Source organism: Coniophora puteana (assembly GCF_000271625.1).
Source record: "Coniophora puteana RWD-64-598 SS2 unplaced genomic scaffold CONPUscaffold_7, whole genome shotgun sequence".
NCBI lineage: Eukaryota > Fungi > Basidiomycota > Agaricomycetes > Boletales > Coniophoraceae > Coniophora > Coniophora puteana.
This window is the reverse complement of record NW_006913059.1, coordinates 780,103-802,160: the sequence shown is the minus strand read 5'-3', so window position 1 is coordinate 802,160 and position 22,058 is coordinate 780,103. Positions and strand designations below refer to the sequence as shown.

The 22,058-nt window shown below is 51.7% G+C and overlaps 7 protein-coding genes across 7 annotated transcripts; 4 read left to right on the top strand and 3 right to left on the bottom strand.

Annotated features, from left to right (window-relative positions):
• Positions 1-61: 61 nt before the first annotated feature.
• Positions 62-1,373, bottom strand: CONPUDRAFT_137619 (uncharacterized protein). The gene is made up of 2 exons (XM_007771153.1): positions 818-1,373; positions 62-754 (listed from the first exon to the last, which is right to left on the bottom strand). Exons 1-2 carry the CDS (start codon positions 1,282-1,284, stop codon positions 190-192), a joined length of 1,032 nt encoding a protein of 343 aa, XP_007769343.1. The 5' UTR covers positions 1,285-1,373; the 3' UTR covers positions 62-189.
• Positions 1,374-1,707: 334 nt separating this feature from the next.
• Positions 1,708-2,567, top strand: CONPUDRAFT_165920 (uncharacterized protein; the record flags this gene model as incomplete). Its single annotated transcript, XM_007771152.1, has 3 exons — positions 1,708-1,899; positions 1,965-2,096; positions 2,159-2,567. The coding sequence occupies 3 exons, from the start codon at positions 1,708-1,710 to the stop codon at positions 2,390-2,392; spliced, it is 558 nt and encodes a 185-aa protein (XP_007769342.1). The 3' UTR covers positions 2,393-2,567.
• A 180-nt stretch (positions 2,568-2,747) lies between these two features.
• Positions 2,748-6,004, top strand: CONPUDRAFT_137618 (ribosomal protein S5 domain 2-like protein; the record flags this gene model as incomplete). The annotated part of the gene is made up of 6 exons (XM_007771151.1): positions 2,748-3,127; positions 3,192-3,664; positions 3,735-3,823; positions 3,881-5,296; positions 5,356-5,617; positions 5,674-6,004. 2 exons carry the CDS (start codon positions 2,748-2,750, stop codon positions 3,604-3,606), a joined length of 795 nt encoding a protein of 264 aa, XP_007769341.1. The 3' UTR covers positions 3,607-3,664; positions 3,735-3,823; positions 3,881-5,296; positions 5,356-5,617; positions 5,674-6,004.
• A 109-nt stretch (positions 6,005-6,113) lies between these two features.
• On the top strand, positions 6,114-7,006 carry CONPUDRAFT_125142 (uncharacterized protein; the record flags this gene model as incomplete). The annotated part of the gene is made up of 2 exons (XM_007771150.1): positions 6,114-6,578; positions 6,638-7,006. The coding sequence occupies 2 exons, from the start codon at positions 6,114-6,116 to the stop codon at positions 6,749-6,751; spliced, it is 579 nt and encodes a 192-aa protein (XP_007769340.1). The 3' UTR covers positions 6,752-7,006.
• Positions 7,007-8,691: 1,685 nt separating this feature from the next.
• CONPUDRAFT_137615 (uncharacterized protein) lies at positions 8,692-10,526 on the bottom strand. Its single transcript, XM_007771149.1, has 2 exons — positions 10,273-10,526; positions 8,692-10,213 (listed from the first exon to the last, which is right to left on the bottom strand). The coding sequence occupies exon 2, from the start codon at positions 10,163-10,165 to the stop codon at positions 8,906-8,908; it is 1,260 nt and encodes a 419-aa protein (XP_007769339.1). The 5' UTR covers positions 10,166-10,213; positions 10,273-10,526; the 3' UTR covers positions 8,692-8,905.
• Positions 10,527-13,021: 2,495 nt separating this feature from the next.
• Positions 13,022-15,357, top strand: CONPUDRAFT_56764 (acyl-CoA dehydrogenase domain-containing protein; the record flags this gene model as incomplete). The annotated part of the gene is made up of 10 exons (XM_007770799.1): positions 13,022-13,144; positions 13,270-13,312; positions 13,421-13,544; positions 13,755-13,864; positions 14,110-14,135; positions 14,243-14,361; positions 14,426-14,492; positions 14,553-15,022; positions 15,088-15,166; positions 15,298-15,357. 10 exons carry the CDS (start codon positions 13,022-13,024, stop codon positions 15,355-15,357), a joined length of 1,221 nt encoding a protein of 406 aa, XP_007768989.1.
• Positions 15,358-17,201: 1,844 nt separating this feature from the next.
• On the bottom strand, positions 17,202-19,615 carry CONPUDRAFT_144486 (Nucleotidyltransferase; the record flags this gene model as incomplete). The annotated part of the gene is made up of 12 exons (XM_007771148.1): positions 17,202-17,375; positions 17,429-17,455; positions 17,505-17,555; positions 17,612-17,789; positions 17,848-17,993; positions 18,046-18,138; positions 18,195-18,456; positions 18,516-18,555; positions 18,602-18,684; positions 18,740-18,749; positions 18,798-19,238; positions 19,265-19,615. 12 exons carry the CDS (start codon positions 19,613-19,615, stop codon positions 17,267-17,269), a joined length of 1,791 nt encoding a protein of 596 aa, XP_007769338.1. The 3' UTR covers positions 17,202-17,266.
• Positions 19,616-22,058: the final 2,443 nt, after the last annotated feature.

Genomic DNA, 22,058 nt, shown 5'->3' with positions numbered 1-22,058 from the left:
ATGAAAGGGAGCGTTGGTATTGATCATGAGAGTGTCATGGAGCGCCGGATGGTTTGGTGCATGAGCATGATCTTATTTCAGTTCCGCGCTATTAAAAATAAATACAAGTCGGTCAAGGCGAAGTAGTGCCAAATGGCTTCACTTGGGGACATGCTGATATGGAAGATACCAACCGTACAGGGCCTTAAGTCAATTGCCCTCCATAAGTCCTCGCACCGCACGCACGATTACACCGACGGCCTCGCGCACTGGGTCTTGATCGGCTTCAACTACCTGACGCAGAACGCGCCCCTCGAACTTGTCAGGGTGAAACCTCAGCATCGCGTCGCGCAGCGCGTCCTTGCGGCTCCTGTCGCGCTCCTGAGGTGAGGTGGATTCATCGTCGAGTTGGGGTAGAATGAAAGCCGCGATGGCACTCGGTGTGAGATGCTCCATAGTGATCGGAACAGGTTCCTCCTTGGACTTGGAGGACGGAAACGAGGGAAAGATGGGCCACGGGACGTCCGAAAATGAGAGGAGCTTTGCCGGTTCTGCCTGGTCCTTATGCAATAAACGAGCCCAACAACGCTCGTATTCCTCCCTATGTGCGTGCTCTTGCTGAAGTCTTCGATGCGACTTTTTCCGTTTACGTTTTTCTGCCTCGGCTCGCAGTAGACGGTTGGTCTCGGCTTGTGCCTCGCGTTCACGTTTGAGCTTCTCCGCACGAGCAGAATCTTGGCGCTTCTGCTCCTCGAATTCCTTCGCATGTTTCTTCCTATAGGTGGAGTGGCGGGCAGTTAGCTGCATGAACTTCAAAGCGAGTGGACTGAATACGTACCTCCACATGCCTTCTCTCATCCACTCTGCATATTCTTCGTCGTCCATCGTACGCGGGTCGCTACCCATGCTTCCCCCAGGACCATCTTCCATATCCCTGTCGCGCCACCTGTATGGGATATGCGCGTATGAGTTCATGTGCTCGTCCCGCAGGTGCAGCTGCTCGTCATCCTCAAACGCAAGGGACATCTTCTCCCGGAAGCGTTGCTCTTCGATCTCGGCACGGACCGCATCCTCGTCTATCTTGTATGAGGAAGGTGGCGGTGGTGGACCGTAGGTGTCATCGTCATCGAAGCCGAAAGCAAAGCCATTAGATTGTGGATAATCCTGGGACTGTCTAGGCGGGGAAGTAGAGAGCGCTTCGCGTCTCCGTCTTGAAGCCTTTTCTTTCTTGGCTCGCTTACGAGCTTTGCGAGCTGCTCGCTCAGCCTCCTCGACAGGCGTGCGCTTGAGGTGGAGTTTGCCCATGATAGAGGTGACTGTCTGCTACAGTGTTGTGTTGGTGCAGTATGCCGGACGAATCAGCGCTGGAAAGGACGATGTCAGGATTAAGCATCCTGACTTGGACTTCTACTAGTACATACGTCGTGCGTGGAGACAAGCGACCCGTCTCTCCTTCGTGAATATCTCGGACCGTGTGAACATCGGAAAGCCGCAGTCCGACTTCCGAGTGTTGGCATCCGACATGTCAGATAAAAATAAGCTCTATCTTACTTCAGAGTCACCACTTTCGCCAAAACATGACGTTGCACGATCCTTCTACCTGGTCAAGTACCATCTCTGCGGAGACTATGCTTCATTATGATGTAGGACGCAATCTCTGCAGATAAGAACTTCAGCCTCCCCCAGATTCCGAGGCAACCACTTCCCCCCACCACTTCAAGAGATACTATGTCTACAACAACCGCTAGGCGCCGAAGCGCTCCCGAGAACACTGGATCCAGCACTCAGTCTCTGACATCCCGCCAGGAGCCTACCTCTGTTCGTGACGGCCAAAGTTCGCTCGGCTTCAAAGGGGACATCCCACCTCAGCGACATGCTGGCAAGCTCGATGGCCCTGGACCTGAGTCTAAGAAGGGCATTGTAAGTTTTATCGTTGTACATCATGTCTACCCATGAATGCTGTGGCTGATGAAGTCTTTATACAGGACTTTGGTGACAAGTTTGCTGGCTTCCAGGAGGAAATCAAGGGCAAGCTTCTTCGCAAGCCTGACGTCGCTAAGCATGGTCACGACATGCGCACCGGCGAGCTAAAGCGCCGCGAACAGGAGGAAGCACTCGTGAGTTTTTTTGCTCCATGCCTTTAGTCCCTTCAGACGCCACTGGCTAACCATCTTGGTAGAACGTTGATCCATATAGCCCTGCTTCAAACGACATCGGAGGGGGTAGTGGGCCCAACGCAGGCCACGGTGCCCCGGCGGCCGACGAGCACCCGCAAGCGCGCCCGAATTCTTCCAATTTTCTGAGCGGAGATCATCAGATGCAGCGGGCAGCAACAATTTCGCCGCAGGGCTCAGAGTCCGCTGAATTCCAGCGACAAGGCGGCAATGTTGAACGTGCCAAGATGATTGGATGAGCGGGTTAACCGTTGCGACACTATCATACACATTGGACCCTTGATGGGCCCGGTCGCGCACTACGGATCCACTGCAGTGATATGTATGTCAAATTAAGACGCGGTTTGCGTTGTTGTACACACTCGGTTGTACAGTAAGGAATATGCCCATGCCTTAATTTAAAATGCATGATTCTCGAGATATCGACGAGTTTTGCGGCCTGCAGTTTATTCCGTAAAGCTGAGAAGTGATCCGTAGCCCTAGTCAAGTTCACGTACAGGGTCATACTGGTCATAGTTAGAAATTAGAATGGGTTAGGATATCATCGAGGTTCGAATTTTGCAGAGCCACCACATATTCCCACACTCTTAGTCCATGACCACAACTGCCCACACCCTCGATGCATATGTGAACTCGTCGTCCTCGCAGAAGTACACGCCTCTTGCAGAATCTCAGGAAATACGCGACCGTGGCTCAATATTCTCTGCTACGATCTTTCGCGCGCAGTCACCCACAGAAGCGCGTAACGCGATCGCGCATCTCAAGCGCTTCATACATGCCGAACGTCCTGCGTACGAGATTGCTGCGTGGCGTTGCATGATCCTTAAGTCAGGCAAGAATGGGCTAGGTGGACCTGATGACTTTGAGCTTGCAGAAGGATACGATGATGGAGGCGAGAAAGGCGCAGGGATACGCGTGCTCAGCACGATGAGGCGTGAGGGTATCGTGGATAATGTTGTCATCGTCAGCAGATGGTAAGTAAATGATACTATCTCAGTCCTCCTGTCTTAGAGGAGCCTCCTTACACTATCCAACTAGGTTCGGGGGCACCATGCTGGGTCCAGTGCGGTTTTCGCACATAGAAATATGTGCTGGCGAAGTATGCAAGCGACTACGGAAAACCGAGGAAATGGAGGAGTGCCTCTCAACTCTTCGTACGCTTGATGACCTACTCGCGGACCTCAGGGAAGAGTTTGCGAAAATGACGGAGCCCACCCCCAAGCCAATCGACACCTCCGATGCAGCGCAGGAGTCGTTAGCACCGAAGCAGCCCAAGGCCGCTCTTAGAACCAAGAAGCCCGACTATTCGTCTCTGGAAAGCACTATGGATCTTGCCCGCGCACGCAGACTAGTGACTGCCAGGGAGGGGGCAATTAAGAGCGTCAAGACCATGATTGAGAAGAAGAGGAAGGAAGGAAGTCATGCAGACATGCGCAACTCCACTATCAATTAGGCTCAGTTACACGCGTGGTTCAATGGTACAGATGGCCTCTACACACCGTCAGACTAAGGCAAGCGACGCTTTTATCTTCGCCTCATAATTGTTTGCTGATGGTGTGCGAACCAATGGTGTCGGTGCAGATTTTTGACCGATATCCAGACTTCAAATACCCACAGGCCTTTCGCAACATGGAATACACTTCAAGTAGCGAGGTGATGTTGCAGAATAGGTATGATTACCTCTATTGGTTGTCTAAGTACGTGTGACTCACCCGGCTTGGTCATAGGACCATCAGCTGTACTCGATCTAAGACAACGAACAGGACTTACGCGCGCCCGTACATGCGCACGTCGAGGATACCTTCTTCGGGCCCGGATCCGAGTCGGCGCCTTACCGAGGGGGTCTGACCTCACATCACCGAAAATCTAACAACCGTCTCTTCGTTAACGGAAACGTGAAACCCTGTGGCTCTGCTCCGCAATATATTGAGTCGAATGATCGGGGATATGCAATAATCCGTATCTCTGTAGAAGGGTTTCGTCTTCGAGTTGGGGCTTGTCATACAATGGGGACAACAGGCAGGCATTTGGCATTGAAATATTGAAGTAGGGTTCGCTAATACTCCATGTGATGATGCCCCATGCCCTCTGATCATGAATTAACATGTCTGTAGATTCGTGACACTTATTGTTGTCCGCTTTGACACAAGTGAGGTCAGGGACGTACTGGTAGTTTAAAGGGTTGGGAGTGTCGACGATGTCAACCCAGAAGGACCATCCAATGTATGCGTAAATAGGTGCAGTGCGATCTATGTATTAATCGTGTAAATTATCATTTATGACTCTATGGGGAGAGCAGACCCAATGGCAAAGAACAGAGCAACCGAGAGGTTACCAAAAGCCTCTGATGAAACCAAACACCTTGTCCTTCGCCGATGCAGGCATCTCCTCTTCTTTGGCTTTCCGCTGTTGCACCCTCGAACTTGCAACATTCCTACGGTCCACCGAACGCACCGCTGCATCCCAAACCTGATCCGACTCGCGGGTATCCTGCTGCCCTAATGTCGCACCTGGAGTATATCCAGAACTAGACGTCCTAGTGAGCGAGAAGCCCGAGTGGGGACCGTCTTCATCGATAAAGCCAGCGTTGGCTGCCTGCTCAGCCTGGAGGCGTGCGCTAGCCCTGACTCCCTCGAGCAAACGCTCTCGCTGGGAGCTCTTGGATGCCTTTGATTTCTTTGGTTTAGCAATCGGTTGCGACCCCTCGACCTGGGCGCCGGCCTCCCATGTCTGCCTGGCATCGTTGGAAAGCGGGGTATCCGAGAGGGATATAGGCTCTGAAGGGGAAGAACTCGCCGGATCCGGAATAGGCGTCCATTCGGCTTCACTTATACCAGCGGCATCTTTGGTAGTTGCCTCGACGGTCTCGGGTGATGACGTTGGTTCAACAGGAACGGGAGGAGGGAAGGACGGATCCGGCCGGCCGAGATCTTTTGCCCATCGAGAGAGCGCTTGGCGCATAAATTCGCGGTCAGCGTTCGGCGGTTGAGGGACGTTAGCACCACTTTCGGTGTAAGGAGAAGAAGCGTTAAGGGGAGTAAGCTGCGCAAAGCCACCCCAGTTATAAAAGGCTTGACCAAAAGCCTTGTACGATGTCTGGCTATATGTCTTCGGTGCATTTGAGTGGAAGGGATGCTCACGAGCTTCCCAAAGGCGCACACGTTAAGTAGGAACCGAAGCATATACCAAAGTATAAACATACCAGTCGGCTCAATAACCACATCGAGTTCGTGAACCCTCTCAGTTCTCTCGGACGACGCTATATTTGATGTCTGCATGTTTTGAGGTTCCAACAAGTCCTTGAGTTGTTCAAGTCCAACTCCAGGTCCGGTCACATCCTCCGGAGCAGAAAGGGGCACCTTGAGAGATACCCGCCCTCCAGTCACCTTGACGCGGTCCATTGACTCTTGGGAGAGAAACTCGGCGAATATAGCAGATTGATACGCCGTCGGTTGTTCTGAATCCTGATGCAAGACAAACGGTTTAAAATCATATGAATGACAACAGAGAGTAGGCATACTCGGAGGAACTGGTATTCCCGCAATGGGCCAAACTTTCGCTCAATGGCGCGAATGACGGAGAACGCGTCGGCCATGTTCATTTCGTGCATGCGCCCCGAGGCACGAATGTAAATAGTAGGGCGGCGCCTGCGATCCACCGGTCTCGGTTTTGCTGGGCGTGTTTCGGCTTCTGCTACGCGGGGTGGAACATCTCCTGGAGCAGCCTCTGAGGTGTCTACAGCTGCGTATGCGCGACGCTGTGAAGCATATGCAAGACGGCGAGTCGCCTGTCTGCGCGTTGCGGGGAGCATTGAGAGAGAACGAGAGCGAGACCCAGTAGACGCGACTGTGCCCGGAACGTCTGGAGAAATTGCGATTTATTTTCCTTTTTCGTAAATTCACGAATATCATCTTTTCGAACTCCGCCAGCTTTAAATTTGCTCTTCTGCTGGCTTGGAGGATGTCGTCCTCTTCTACTCCTTCCAACGCGTCCTCCAGCAGATTTGCACCATATCGCAATGCGCTCAAAGCATTGTCAGCGCGTACTGGCACTCCCCTACCTTCTCTCATAGTTTCCTTTGGAATTCTACATGAAGTCACTGCTATCCTTCCGATTATCGGCATATTCTATGGTGCTCGCTCCCTTGGCGTTGGCGAGCACATCGTCGACACGATAGCCGTAGCATCTGCGAAAGCAGATGTTAACCAAGTCAAGAAGAATTGGTTTCTCAGTCAAATGCACGAATGGATGGACGAGGGCGAACAATGGACATATCGTGTTGGTCGCCGATACGGCCTATTTGGCTTCGAACAGCGTCCACATGGCGAGCCTGCTACTCCGCTAGATGACGCGACACGAGCAGAGATGAAAGGTCGACTCGCTGGCGATGTTGCGAATGCCGTATTCGCCTATGGTGCTACTAAGGTACAGTCTTCCCTACTCCTTTTAATAACATCAAGACTAATCGCTAAGCCATCCAATAGGCACTCTTACCTGCCCGCATCGGACTATCTCTCTGGTTTGCACCCACCTTCTCGAGGCATGTTCTCGATCCGGTTAGATACGGTCTCGTGAGGGTGCTGCGTAGACCCAAGTAGCCTTCTCAACCCACATGTATAAGTTCTATCTAGGTGAGCATTTCTTTTGATTTTTTCCATGATGATTTCGCTTGCCGCCCCAGTCGTAGCCAGTTGGCGTTGACGAAGGGCAGAGCATACAGCCAAATTTTTGCACCTCTGATCTTTTCAATATACACGCTTCGTTCAGCCAGAGCTAACTTCTCATCTCAGGTTGTTTGACGCTTCCGACTGACTATAAGGAGGCGCTGTGATATCACGTAGGGCTTCCGTTCCCCCACGTACCGTATACTTTATATTGCCAATGATCAGCATCATCTACCATTGTCACAATATTCCCTTGAACATCGTTATCGACCCCCATGCAAACCATCTTAGACATGCTATTGTAGGCCATTCGCCGATTGGAAACAACAAGCTCAAAGCAGCTAGGGCATCATCAGTGCGAGTAACGTACAGAATTCACAAGAAGGGTCTTTGGGAGTCTCGGTTTACGTCAGGCCCTAGTCAGGAACCTCTTTCACTGACTCCTGATAGGCTTTTGTTCTTCCCTTCTGCCTTTTGCCATTCTTATTGCCGCCCACCAACATGTCATTTCACTTTTGCCTCTATTCCGTCAAGTTTGCTTCCTTACGTCACTATGCCTCCCGTTGGATCTGACTGCATGAGGCATCTTCGCCCCCGTTTCTAAGAAAGCAATGTAGACATTGAGTCTCGTTCGCAGATCGCTACGGTTCCTAGATCCCCTAGATCCTCGTCCCCCGAAGAGACCAGTTGGCGAAGGACGCGGGTTCCATAGGGCAATGCCGTCGCGATCGCGGCGGTTGGTAGTTGGGATTCCTCACTCCAATATTTCAACCTCTGATGGGGAGATTTTTTTAGCTCTCTAACCGAGTCCATTAAGAATTGAACCCTAGGTGAACCATGCGAAAATCACAGCTTGTCTGAGGACCGTTATTGATATTGAGCTCGCCGGGTATATGATTGTACGAAAACAAATCTGTTGTAGAGAAGAACCATCGATGCTGTACTCAGAGCACTGCATAGCCGTAAACGCTACAGATAGATCAGGAGGAGCGCATGGTCAGATTTGCATCTTCGAACTCCGAGTGACTTCTTCCCTGGATACAACACAGGTGTGTCTTTGCCCTCGGTGTAGCTCGGTGTGCGTCGGTGCCGAGCTCATGTGTTTTCTCTTAAACTTTACGAAGAGCAGCTATCCCACACGTATCCCGATTTTCCCGGGCGGCGGGCCCGGACATAGGGTAAACCTGATCACGAAGGTCTGGCTCTCACTGCACCGCTTGCCAGTGCTTTGCCGCGCACTATGTAAGTACTTACTCGTCAAACCTATCATTCATCAACTGGTCGAGCAAACTCCCAGTGCATTGCCGCCGTCGAGTTGCACAGCCTTGAGGGAGCGACCACTGGCAAGACAAAAACCCAACATGCCTCCCAACGCATTACGGGCTCATAAATTATCTAGCCAGCTGAATTCTCGTATACCATGTTGACAAAGGGTGTGAAAGAACGACCGACCGTGACTATGTCATATATGAGCTAATTTAGTATAGAACACACGCTGCAGGAGAGAGTAGGCGACATGTTCGAAGCTCCAGTATACGGATGCACCCGACGTTCGTACTTTAGGAAGTCTGGTTGACCGGAAAACAGCAAGATACTCAGGCTATAGTTCGTCAATATTAATTGGTCTCCGGCTTTACTTTCAGACTCGGAGGTTTCGGGATATCTAGGAAATCGCCGTATTGAAACGAGGCACAATCCCTTGCAAAGACAGCGCCGCTCGTTCTGATTCATAGGGCTCCCGCTGCACTCCGATCGAAGCACCAGAGCGGTACTTGCCGGCTACTTCTACTGTATATCGCATGCTGCGGCTTATGCACCAACTGTGCAGCACACGCACTCGATAAGTAGGAATCTAGGGTACAGGTGTTACGCCTCGAGTGGACTGATAGCTTGAATTATTACCATGCTAGTCATTATGTCAGTACGATATTCTATAGAGCGGTCTATGGATCTACTAGGGAAAGATATGAAAATACGGGAAATAAACTATAAGCGTAGATATCATCCAGACATGCAAGAAATCAGAAGATTAGCCCAGTTCTAAGATAGCAACAGTGGAAAGCGAAAACATGAAGCGAGATCTATGGTTTAGAGACGCGTGTCTCCCCTTCGCACTCGGTCCCACCAGTCGCCTGGGCCCCGAGGGTCCGCGACGACGGCACGTCCTCTCCACTCCCGCGCCCACGCGCCGTACTTGCCCTGCACGACAAACACGCGCCGGTCGGTCTTGCAAAGCTCCTGTGCAGCCTGCCAAATTGAGCTTTCCACCACGTCCCTGTCGACCTGCACATTCCCGTCGAGATGCTTCCAAGCATCCGTCGCTACAGGGTGCTCGGCACCCATGGGTGCAGCTTCGCTTGCCGAGAAGATAACAACGACGAGCATGCGTACGTGGGAAGATTGCAGGATCTCGGATACTCCGGCAAGGAATAGCGCATCGTTGTATTCATTCGCGTTGGAACGACGGGGCAGTGCAACATGCGTAAGCTGAGGGAAGAGGCGCACAAGCGGAGCGGGATTGTGCCATGCGGCATAAGACTCCGAGACATAAGCGTAGGTGTCGAATTGTGATATGGGTTCGGCCACGCGTAGGTGGGTAATGCTGGCGAAGACCGGCGATGATGATGATGATAAGGTCGGCGCAGGTCTGGAAGGAGAAACAGGGCGAGAGGGGAGCGGTGTGGAGGGTTGAGAAGGTTGCCATTGGGGCAGTATGACACCACGTGCTGCTATCTGGCCAAGGTTCGCGAAGGTGCTGATAACAAGCTCGGAAGGCCTGATGGCAAGTGAGGACGATGGGACCTCGCGCGCGAACTCGGACCATCGGGCCGGCAGTGCGACGGTGCGTGCACCTCTGCAGGTGGAGACGATGTCGCGGATATCATGCATTGAGACGAAATGGTTTGCATCTTTATGCGAGGAATGTTCCAAGACCGTGATAGTAAGGAGAGAGTGAGTGGATAGGATGGGCATGGCGAGTCGCTTGACTGCCAATTCGAGGAACTCGAGCGTGACAGAGGTGTTAAGAGAGTTATGAGCTGCCTGTATCGTGCGCGCAAAGAGCAAAACGGCTCGCGTGTCGTGAAGTACGACAGAGCGGTAGAGAACGGTATTTGCAAGGGCATTGAGACGCCGGGAGGAGAGGGAAAGCGAATGGATGTCTCTGCCTCGGGACAGCGGCACGGAACGGTCGAGCTTGAGCCAGTCAACATCGGTCAACTTCTGCTCATCTGAAGTCCACACGACCTGCTCGATGACTTCAAGGAGGACGTCGTCCGGCAAAGTTTCGATAGATGAAATGGTTGGGAAGTCCGTGGTTACGGGGCTGGGTATAGCGCAGCGGGGCATGATGCTTTGTCTAGGTGTTCCAAGCGGAAGAAAAGGATGGGGATGCCTCTAAGATGGCCTCAACAGAATGAGAAGATTAAATGAGAGGAGATAGGGAGATGACTCGCAATTTCTAAGATGGATTGTCATCTATTGCGATGCAACGTGCCCTAGTCCATCCGGAATGCGCGGAGCGGAATATGTCGGAGAGCCTGATGATAGGGGAGTTAGAGGACGAAATTAGACATACCGGGTTGTTCCTGCTTATCCATCTGCCGCTCTCCTTACTAGGAATGAACAACGGTTCATCGATGATACATACATAGGGCTGGGTGCATCCGGTTCACCGACATGGAGAGCAACATGGTCGCGGAAAGAAAAGAAGTGTATGAGCCCCTGATGCATACACGATTCAAGAGACTCGGTCAAAGTAACATCGCATTTGGAGTTCTGAACGGCTTCTTGGGCCGCGGCGCCGGGAATGCGAACAAGCACAATGGTCATGAGCTGATCACACGGACCGGTCTTTGCTTTTACTCATCAACGACTTGAAGCGTTCCACTGCGATGTTTTGTAGTCAATCTCATCACAATCTATCATGCAGTGTTTGATCTGGGTTCACGGTGGGTTTTAGAGGAATCTCATCTGAATATAACAGACCATGCTGTCCATCAGAGTTCTAGACAATAGTGTCGTAAGTGTTGGTCTATGCTGCAATATCGAAAGCGATGATGGTAACAACCCTCGAATGGAAGGGTCACATAGGAAATGAGTGGCAAATAAAACATAGCAGCCGCGGATCGAACAGTTGATGGCCATGAGAGGCTATGTTATTTCTGATGGAGATGCCTCCGTAAGTGCGTTATGAACTTTGTTGAGTGAGATGACTTCTTGCGATGTCCGTGTGGCACGCATCTCAGGACTAAATTCAATGGACACAACCAATGTTCGCAGACCGACCAAGCATGCATATGGAGGGCGTGCATCAGCAGATTCGCCCGCGCTCGCGCCCCGGAACCGGTAGTAGGAATCGGGGAGGTGGTTGAGTTCCCGGTGCATACTGAGTGGCAGCGGCGTTGCTCGGAGAGCAACTCGGCAGTTGTACTCGGCTTGGGAGACCTTACGAGAAACCAGTTCCCTAAGCTATTATACAACATTGCGACAGATCTGCAACTCGTCGTTGTTTACGCCAGATCAGACCAATTGGCTCACACCTGTGAAATGAGCTTGTCGAAGCCAACAGAGGTCCTATATCAATGGTCAGGATTGTTTTGCATGAGCACGATGTCCTTGAGAGGACTTCGTGGTTTGCCCTACCCATCGTTCTTTCCACCCTCCTGATCACCTGGAAGAAAGTTCGCGTACCCACCAAGCTGACACAGCAGAAAGGCTCACCAACAAGTCCATAGACATTCTCGCCCGACTTCATGATGGCCTTGATTATGACGCAGAGACCCATCTTGCCGTCAGCTTCGGCCCGCTCAACGGTGACATTACCTTTCAGCGCCCGCGACAATCATCGCCGACCCGATGAAGGCACAAACAAAGATCGCTATACCCAACGTTGCCCTATGCATAGTCTCCACGTATCGCCCTATGCAGTCCGATAGAGCAAGAGACCTCGCGTGCCATCGGTGGTTGAGCCGTAGTTTGAAGCCGGCGATGTTAATGATTGGGGAGAGGTGCATAACCATTGACACACATCTTGCGGGGATCTCTTAATACTTTCACCTGCAGTGTGTGCTAATTACGTTATCTTGAAGCTAGAAAATGCAGATATCAATCGCATCAATGTCGATACGACGCGTTGACTAACGCATATGTGCTCGCTCGTACTCACCTTAGAATCATAGTAACATGATCGTGGCCAATAGTAAAGATGAAACGGATGATGTCGGTAATCAGTTCATGCAGTAATCACGAAGATAAGGTGCAAGAGTTGTGCAAGAGGGACCATCAAGGCTGTGTACGATGATGAATGGCCTGAAATGAAGTAACTCTGGAAAGCAGAAGAGTCGAAGAGGTAAACGTACCTCTGGAGTGGTGTGCCGAGGCACCTTGTAGTACTTCGTCCCACTTGTGCATGTGAAAGCATTGGGCCATCTTGAAGGCCAATTTGTGGATCTTTCTACTTTACCACCTTGTCAACAGTGACAAATCGAGGCTCGATCTCCAGCACCGGGAAAGTGCACAAAGCCTCGTCCTCGACAATGACACAGGTCAGATAGCTAGTTTCACGTTTGCGTCTCCGTCAGGAAGGCTCCCAGTCCAGCTATAGGCCACCACTTTAGCGAGCCTTTCAAAGTCACCCTGAGATAGGACCCAGTTGAATCCTTGGGGTTCTCTCGATTGTACTAGCACCAACGCTGCCGTCACGACATGTGCGAGAGGATTTCATACGCAGGGTGAGCCTGAATTGAAAGATTGATCTATAAGGCGTCCCAAGGCGAGCATGAGTGGGCTGAGGTCAAGGCTGGGGTAGTACTTCTAGCCAGGATCAGGTACAAGTGACACGAACGCGTCAATTCTGAATGCGGTCTCATGCACATGTTCCGCTCCGGTTCGGCTATTTCGGAACACTGACCCGGATCTTCACCCCCACATCCGCGGGTTGAAACGACATCGTCGACGTCTTCGTCTCTTTCACCACCCTCTGCACAAGGTCGACGCCTCCGTTTCTGCTGCTTGACTGAACGCTATCAACATGTACCCGAACAACATATTGCGGCGCGCTCTCCGGAACACCCGCCACCTGCAAACCTATAACCCCGCACGCGGTTTTGCGTCGTCTGTCCCAAGACAAGGTGAGAGGGCCACAGCTAGCTGCATTTAGACTGCTAACACTAGGTGATGTAGCCTCCGGGTATGTCAAGTATGATGCAGAGGTGCGCCAGCAGCGGCGAAACAACACATCTCATTGCTGATATCGAGGGACAGGATCCACTGAATCTCGACTCCTTGCTGTCTGAAGAGGAAATTGCCATCCGGTATGGTCTCTGTGTCTCAGAACAATCGCTACCATGGCTCATTGACGCGTTATTTAGAGACACGGCTAGAGAATATTGCCAAGCAAGCATCGAACCCTTGACGATCACTATGACCCCGCTGATGTAGCATTTCATTAGGAGAACCTTATGCCCCGCGTTCTTGATGGGTGGCGCACAGAACGTTAGTCTTGTCTCTTCACATCTCCATAGCGCCGGCGCTGCACCGACATCTGGAATTACATCAATCTTTCTCAATAACTAATATTCGATGTTGATGTTTGGCGCGCAGAGTTCAATCACGATATCCTCCCAGAAATGGGCAAGCTCGGACTTTTGGGCCCGACCATCAAGGGTTATGGCTGCGCGGGCGTAAACAACGTTGCGTACGGACTCATAGCTCGCGAGATTGAGAGGTGAGCAGCTCCTTCCGACGCCAATGCCCAATATACCCGTCCAGTCAGGCACACGCAGTTGTTGGATCCATAACTGCTACGGAGTTGCTAAAACATGTTCCGACATGACCTCGGAGGGCCCTCAAAGACGCACTAACTACCTTCTCTTGTCGTCGCTTAAGAGTTTATTAACGCTTTGACTGACAATTTGATTACTGTTCGCGCTCACAGGGTGGACTCGGGCTACCGCTCGACAGCGTCGGTGCAGTCTTCGCTCGTGATGCATCCCATCAACGAGTTCGGGTCGGAAGCTCAGAAAGAAAAGTATCTTCCGCGACTGGGTGCGCCTTGCCTCTCGGTTTTGCACCTGTGCCTTTCAACATTCAACTAATTGACACTTCCGCTGCGCTCGTGACCCTGGGACGACGTCACCAACTGACATACTGAACATTTTCCGCGACATGATGGTTAATGAACGGATGGTTGATGCGTATTTATCCTTGACACACACGTCTGCCAACGCCTGTCAATGCCCTGTTTTTTGGGGACGCCGCTCACGATTTGACACGGTGGTTTGTGTCCGCAGCTAAGGGGGAGATCATCGGCTGTTTCGTGAGTTGCAGTGCTTCTGCCATCACGTGGCTAAACTGACGCCCGAGGTTCGGAAACGCGAATGACACCACTCTCGCTCATTCCCAATGGCTTTGCGGCGAGACTAGGGTCTGACAGAGCCAAATCATGGATCGGATCCTGCGGGGATGGAGACGACTGCCGAGGAAACCGAGGGCGGTTTTGTGCTTAACGGCGCAAAGACCTGGATTTCAAACGCACCTGTCGCGTGAGTTCGTTCAAACAAATTTTCACTGACATTCCAAGTAAACTCATAAGCGACTTTACGACAGAGACATTTTCGTAGTATGGGCACGATGCAAGTGGGACAACAAAGTACGCGGTTTCATCCTTGAGAAGGTATGTGTCGACCATACGCAAATCTTCATGACCACGGGCAGGGGTAACATAGTGCTGCAGGGTATGAAGGGCCTGGAAGCGCCGGCGATTAAGAACAAGGTCGCATTGCGGGCTTCAGTCACTGGATCCATCTTCATGGATACCGTGAAGCTTACGCATGACGCCGTCCTGCCCAACGGATCGGGGCTGGGTGCAGCATTCTCGTGCCTGAACAGTGCTCGCTACGGCATCTCTTGGGGCACCATGGGCGCACTCGAAGACTGCATTGCGCGTACGCGCGACTATGGTTTGGAGCGCAAGCAGTTCAACCGGCCACTTGCTTCGTTCCAACTTGTCCAGAAGAAGTTGGTTGACGCCCAAACGGAGGTTGCGCTTGGGCTCCAGGCCAGTCTGCAGGTTGGACGTCTCAAGGATCAGGGCAAACTCGCTCCGGAGATGGTCAGCATGGTGAAGCGAAACAATTGCGGGAAAGCTCTACAGCATGCACGCATCGTGCTTGATATTCTTGGTGGGAACGCGTCGGCGGACGAGTGAGTGATCATGCGGCAAACCCCTATTCATCAGTGATCATCCTTGCGAACTGATCGACGCTTAGATACCATGTGGGTCGGCATGTAGCTAATCTGCAAGTAGTGAACACTTATGAAGGTAAGCATCTTCTCAATGCAATCTCCGTGATCGGGACCGTGGCTTAACTTTGTACTTCCGCGACTACGATGATCCATCTTCCTTGTGGATCCATAGGAACCTACGTTCGTGTTTATTCACTGGATTATACGAGGCTATAACTGACCTGGAGCTCTAGGACATCCATACACTGATCCTTGGAAAGGCGATTACTGGTATCCAGGCTTTCGCCAACTAATTTATTTCTTCCCCGAAGCGCACGGCGCCCTACATACGCGGGCGCTCAGGGAAACCATGAGGGCGCAGCTATGCCATTGTAATAGAAATAATTTGTCCTCCTTGATCACGCTGCATACACACATGCGTACGCATAATCAGCTTTTAGAACTTCATGAAGGGAATTGGGGTATGCTTGCGGTGACCGGCCGAAAAAGCCATGGGCTCACCGCGTGTCTATGTCAGTTTCCTATAGAGTAAGCACCGCGTTAGGATTGGTGTAGTAGAAAATGACATTTTGATGATTCGTGTTCGCTGCCGACATACATACGTCAGTACTTCGAGCCACAACATCCGGTGCCTTGCCTTAGTGTCAACCTTGAGCTTAAGCTTAGTCTCAACGAGCTGGTCGCGACGGACCGCCGACGGTGCTAGCCACTGCCGCGAGGCAGGGAATAGAGCGGTTGCTACAAGCCAAGGCCAATGAGATGCTATTGAGACCTACTGAGGCTACCATGTGGTGAACGTGCGAACAGCAAAGCCTTTGCGGGGCATTCGGTCCCACCATGTACTTCCGATCCAGCGGGGGACTTCCCCACTGGGACGCATCAGTATACGTCCCCGCACGCGATGTCAGTCGCATCCTAGGCGCGCTCTCCCCCCACCCGGGGAAACGTCGGCCAAGACCATCTTTTTCGACCAACTAAAGCTCAATTGGTGTCGTCTAGAACGCGGAATTTATAGGTTGTGGGTCTCATGGTTGATGCTTCATGTGCACACGAACAATGGGGGGAAAACGAGGGGAGGAAGAGATGGTTGTGGGCGGTCAGTGTTAGGAGGGCGTCGGAGGACGATCCTGGGCCCGATCGAGGACGTTCGCTGAGTTCGAAATAGACTTCGTTGAGTACATACGCGGCTTTTGCGGCGAACCACACTGTGGGGTATAGCCTGGTATAGCCTTGTTGGCACTGAATAGGAAATCAACGTAGATCCGATCGGCCGGGCGTAGTCGCTTGCGGAACTCTTGCGGTATCGGAGTTTTTGCGTTTGTAGAAAACCCACTGCCTCGGCGCACGTTGACACATCTATTATGACTGTAGCCTCCATTCCTCATGTTTGTGGATTCCAGGCACCTGGCGTCGCTGGAATCGTTCGCTGATGGGCATCTTGCTCCCGGATTCCGCGCGGTTCACACAGCTCTGGGGTTCCACATGGATCCCATCCTGGGTCAGCCAAAGCAACACATCCCCCGCCCTGACTTACTCCACAGTCGCAAGACCGATGCTTGGCACCAGCCTCGCATGCAGATCCGCCGAAGGACCCGCCCACACCAACAGTAGAAGTCACGAATGCCCTCCGTTAATGATAAAAACCAATAACACGTTAGGCAGTGTGGGAAGCTGCGGGGGTCCTGGGTATCAGCAGGCTGTAGCAGTACCAGTCCGAAAACTGCGGCATTGCAACGAGCCTGCCGGTCGTCGGTCGTCGTCGGCGCATTCGAGCTAAACAGCGGCGCCGAACTGATCCACCAAGGCTGGCTCTTCAACGGATGCTATGAACGGTCGTCAACGAGTCTTTCCTCCCAGTTATCATCCTCCATCCTAACTACCCTACATCCTTCTATCTCTCACATCTCTTGAAGTCGGCTCCAAGCGTCTGACATCGGCAAATGTCAGATAGAATTACCTGTGGTAACCTGTCATCGCCATGCTTTTCAATCGAAAAATCAACAACGCCTCGCAGAAGTTGATGATAACGGGCTGCGAATGGTAAGGAACATGTTCTCGATCATAGCTTAACGTGATGAAAATGAGTGTCCGTTCGTCGGGTTGATAGTCGGTAACAGAAACGGAGATACACCTCAGCGGCTGACCTACACTACAATTACTCATCCTACATATACTACTACCATTCCATCTATCCTAGTCCCATCACGCATCGGCATTACGCAGCGCGGGATGGATGTACGGTAGTTCCAAGAGGTCGAAAACCTCGCGCTCAGTCCTTGGGAAAAACAATTTTGAATCATGTCGACGAGATCTAGAGTGCAGGATGATTAACTGCTCAAGAAAACAAAATGAGGCAGCACGAACATTCCAGAACTATCAAATTTCATTCCCCTAAGGGGAGAGTAAGAGCCTTTCCGTGTTGACAAATGATGTTGCATACCGCTCCTTGGCCCAAAGGCGTAAATCTCGTTCGAACATTGTTGAGCCAGTCCTGTGGTGCGAATGATAAGGAAATTTGTAAAAACAATAATGTCAAGGACATATCACCATCCAACGACCGCAGTCCAGAAAACCTCGGGGGCGGCAAAGATAAGATCCACTTGCCGATGGACTGGCGCATTGACTGCGTCCCCAGCCGATGGCACTCGTAAGATTGTTAGTGCTTTCTCCAAGGAGTCCCAGTGATGCGTTCGGAGGACATTATGCCCGTGAAATCCAGCCAGGTCTACGCAGCTTCAATAATAAGGAAAACACAACCCCAATATCATGAAAACGCCTCCTACGCATAACGTGAACGAGGATACCACGCTCGCGCAGACTTTGAACCAGCCGCTTGCTCATATTTCTCGACTTCTGGGAGCCCAACGTCCAGTTTGGATGCGTAATGAGAATATCGACGTCGTTACCCTGGACTTTTCCACGCCTATAGCTACTAGGATTAGCAACAGAGTAGCTACCTAGGATCCTTAAAATGCACTCACCCACCGACCAAAAGAGTTCTGCATCCCTGTTCAACATGAGCTAATTCTGAGTCCAAAATCTGGCCAATTCGCTCCGCTTCGTGTCGAGATATCCTAAGGGGATGATGATCAAATATGTAGCCAGCCCTGAGGAGTAGAATCTTGCGAACGTTTGACACAAATCGTGGCGCAAGGCCAACGCCACCTTGATAGTTTCTTCCAGGACAGTTTCCTCGTTTGCTTTACTGTACAGCTCGAGGCTCGACAGTGCACTCCCATCAGTAGATCCGGGGGTAACCTCATAATATCGATCCAATTCTTCGAGTGTCCGCAAACCTAAGTCATAGAGACGACGTCCTGTATGCGGCCCTATGCCATATATTCGGCTGAACGCTGAAAGGGCTTGGAATCGAGAAGATTCTCGGATACTTTCTGTAAGTGAACCTCGCTAAATGAGCACTAGAATACAAATGCCTAACCACTAAACGTACCCGCTTCGCTTATTTTCCCTAACGTAACGTACTCTTCGATCTAACATAGTCAGGTGGGAGAAGCAGCTCGTGGACATCGTTCGTACCATTGCAACAAGTTTCGTGCCTAAATACGGCAGGTCTTCGACTTCGTTGTCTAGCCTCTCGAGTGTGATGATATGAGGGTATGCTATGGTCAAGCGTAACTCGCTTGGAATTTATCATAATAGCATAATTTAACATACATTTAATCATCTAAGGTCATGATGAATATTAACTCGCAGCGTACTAGGTAACGCGCACCGCGATAGCCCTTTGGTAACTCAGCATACTCCTCTCTTCTCCTTCGAGCTTTCTCGATAGCTGGATTATCTTGAGTTCATCTATCAAGGCTTGGTTGGGGCAGATAAGTGGAGATGCTCTGAACAAGCAGAGCCGAGCTTTGTGTGACAATGACAAATGCTCTAGTTCTGTCGAGGTGGGCGGCTCGCCGGCAGGGTCGGCGGATGAAGGCGGAATGTCGGCCGACAGGCGCGACGTCGTTGAGCCGGATTCAACTAGCAGGTTAGGGCCGTCTGGACATTGCCGCACAGTGTCGTCATGCAGATCATTCAACGCTGCGTGTTCCCCGCACGGGGCGGGTGTCCCTTGCCGTACAGTCTCCTCTAACCACTGAGGAGTGACGACGGCCTTCGTTTTCTGCCAGATCAAGGAACGCGTTGACGAGTTGAAAGGCGCGGGTTCCTGTGCATGACGTCAAAGGTACTCACCGCGACCTGCCAGCTGATGTGCCTCTCAAGTCGCTGTCTCATACGGATGGCGGTGACGATGACGTCTGCGTCCTTGATATCCTCTGCGAAGACGAGATTTTTCCATTCAGCGTCCTCTGCGTCGGTGTTCCTGTGTCGCCTCAGTACGATCCGCGATGTTTCAATCAGTTTGACCAGGGACGCATATGCGTCATCGTCCATTTTGGCCCTTAAGACATGGATTTTCAGGGTCTCTTCGTCATGCGAAGGAGATTCGTCAATTCGCCAAGGAGAACTCGAGCGAACCCTCTTTGGTGTTCGCTCCCTCGAAGAGCCCGAGTCAGACGATGAACGAACAGGGCGTTTAGGCATGATGGGGTGAAGCGGCGAGATGCGTCTGAGCGCCTTCGAGTACTTACTAATACTGGACGCGCGCGAACTGTCGGTGGCGCACGTGGTTGGCATAGATCTCGTCTCGCCCCTAGGTCAAGCTAACAGGTCAAGTCCATGTCTCGACAATCAAACAGGATCAATCTCTTTCTGGCAGCCCTAACACCTACTGACATCGCCCATCTTTTAGAAATGACAAGTAATTGTTGGAACGCCCGTTCGATTACACTGCTTCACACGGCCCACAGTCTTCAGCGCTGATCGATATTTCTTGCACATAGATCATCCGGTCCACAGACATTCAAGCACAACCGAGGGTAAAGCCAACACGTTCATAGCATGCTTGGTCCCAGCAATCGGCATTTACTGTTTTGACCATCAGTAACTTACGGCGGCCAAACAGGTGCTGACATCCCGGCGCTGCTGAGTCCTTGCCACAATTTCTGGCTTTTAACAACATACCACAGCCTCATGAATTACAGCAAGACTAAAGTAACAGTAGTGAAGCTTCCGTCTGCCTAATCCAATCGAAAACAGTCCGCTTCAACCCGTCACCTCACTCGGCTTGTTCGTGCCAGATGCAAGGCACAGTACTTGATCCTCTTCCGCGGCACAGGCTACTTTGCTCAACCCTGAGCTGTGGCAACGAACAAAAAAACGCCTCCGTGTTCACCCAAACATAATTTCCGATCAGATTAAACTGCTTCTTCTTTGCAAGTAACCATGCGTTCCCCGTGCTGTTGTAAATATCTAATCGACGTCACCGGTACACCTTCAATGAGGGCGCGTTCCTGGAAGACTAATCTAGTGCCTCATGATTCATCATTAATGACCTTCCGGCCGTGGGTACACGCACATGACCCAGCGAAAATGCGATTCTTGGCCACTCGTCTAATACAAGGCGGTGTTGATTTATCGAGAAATCGGGGCTCGAGAATTCTGGACCTTGGGGGCTGTAAACTCCGTTCTTGTCCGTGTCCACGTTGAAAAGCCACCATGATGGCGGCGAGCGTCTTCGAATTCTCGACCTCTATTGTTGGCTGTCGGCCATGGCTCCTTCGACTCCCAATTTCATGAGGTATGGCCTCTTGTGACCCTTCTCACTGAACCTGTGGCGTTGGATACGTCCCTTTGTTACAAACCTCGGAAAAAGTTTTTCCGCACTTCCACAAACGGACGTCAAGTGAGGATTTTGACGACTCTGACTGAGAAGGCTCCGAACATGGAAAAACTTGCCGACGCGGCAGTACTAGCTTTGCGCAGGGGAGAAGCGACGTATGGCAAGGTGAATCGGATGAGCGTCATAGAACGAAACGTCTGGGGTGAACAGACAAACCAAGACAAATGGGCCGGTATCCGAAGGCGTACATACAACGCGAAAAGTCAAGACAGAAATCCACGCGATTGTTCTGATGGCAATATGCTTTCTGCGTGGGTGCTGAATCCGGAAGGATTAGGCTTTGCGCAACGCAGGACTGCGTCTGACTGCCAGATATGGACGCCGAGGCGGATCGATAAGACAGACTTGCTCGTGCTGTCTTCCGGCGGCCAATACTTTACCTGCTCCAATACCTCCAGTCAGAAATCTGGATGTGGGAAACCTGGCGAGGACTTGTGCCAGCCGACCAGGAACGTGTCCGATCATGCAGTGAGACTCCCGTGACCGGAGAGTATAGTCGGGAAGGATTAGCATGCATATGCTCGTTTGTGATGGTAGAGGTCAGGGTCACATCGCTCTCATCAATCCGCGAGAAGGCAGGTTACTAAGAACGAAAACGTATCTGCGGCCGGCACCTCCGACCCCGGGAACGACCATCAACGACGTCAGAGAGGAACCTGGGATTCCCCCCACCAACACCCCATCCGGGGCCGTCCCTCCCCGCTCGTCCGGACCCGCGGTTCGCTACCGCCCAACCCTACAACCTGAGCGCCGTAACGGCGCGGATCATCCCCTCAGACGACCGCAGATACCTCTGGAGCCCAAAGAACGCTCAATGCAACAGCCAGTACTCTCACACAATACATCCGTATACAGCAGCAGCGAATCCCTCCATGCACCCCGAAGTTTGCCCTCCTCCTTTTGCTGAGCCAGAGCCCGGCACGATGTACGCTGCCGAGCCATGGCACACGACATCATCCCAAAATTGGTAAACTGATGCCTTCGCAAATGAGATCGCGGGGAAATGGACTCTTTGAAGAAACCCCCTTTCGGCCCTTTCGCTCAATATTCAATGCTAAAGCCGACGGGCGGACTCTTTACCCACAGCAGGTGAAATCCGTTTAGGTCCGGTGCTGTGAGCAACGAATGGAAAATGTTACTAGGATAGCACTGCTCTGGGATTCCTGGTGTGCTCACCTCGTCGGTATCTAGATTGCGACACCGAGATACGAGGTCGCCCGGGAAGGAGATAACATGGTTAGCGCG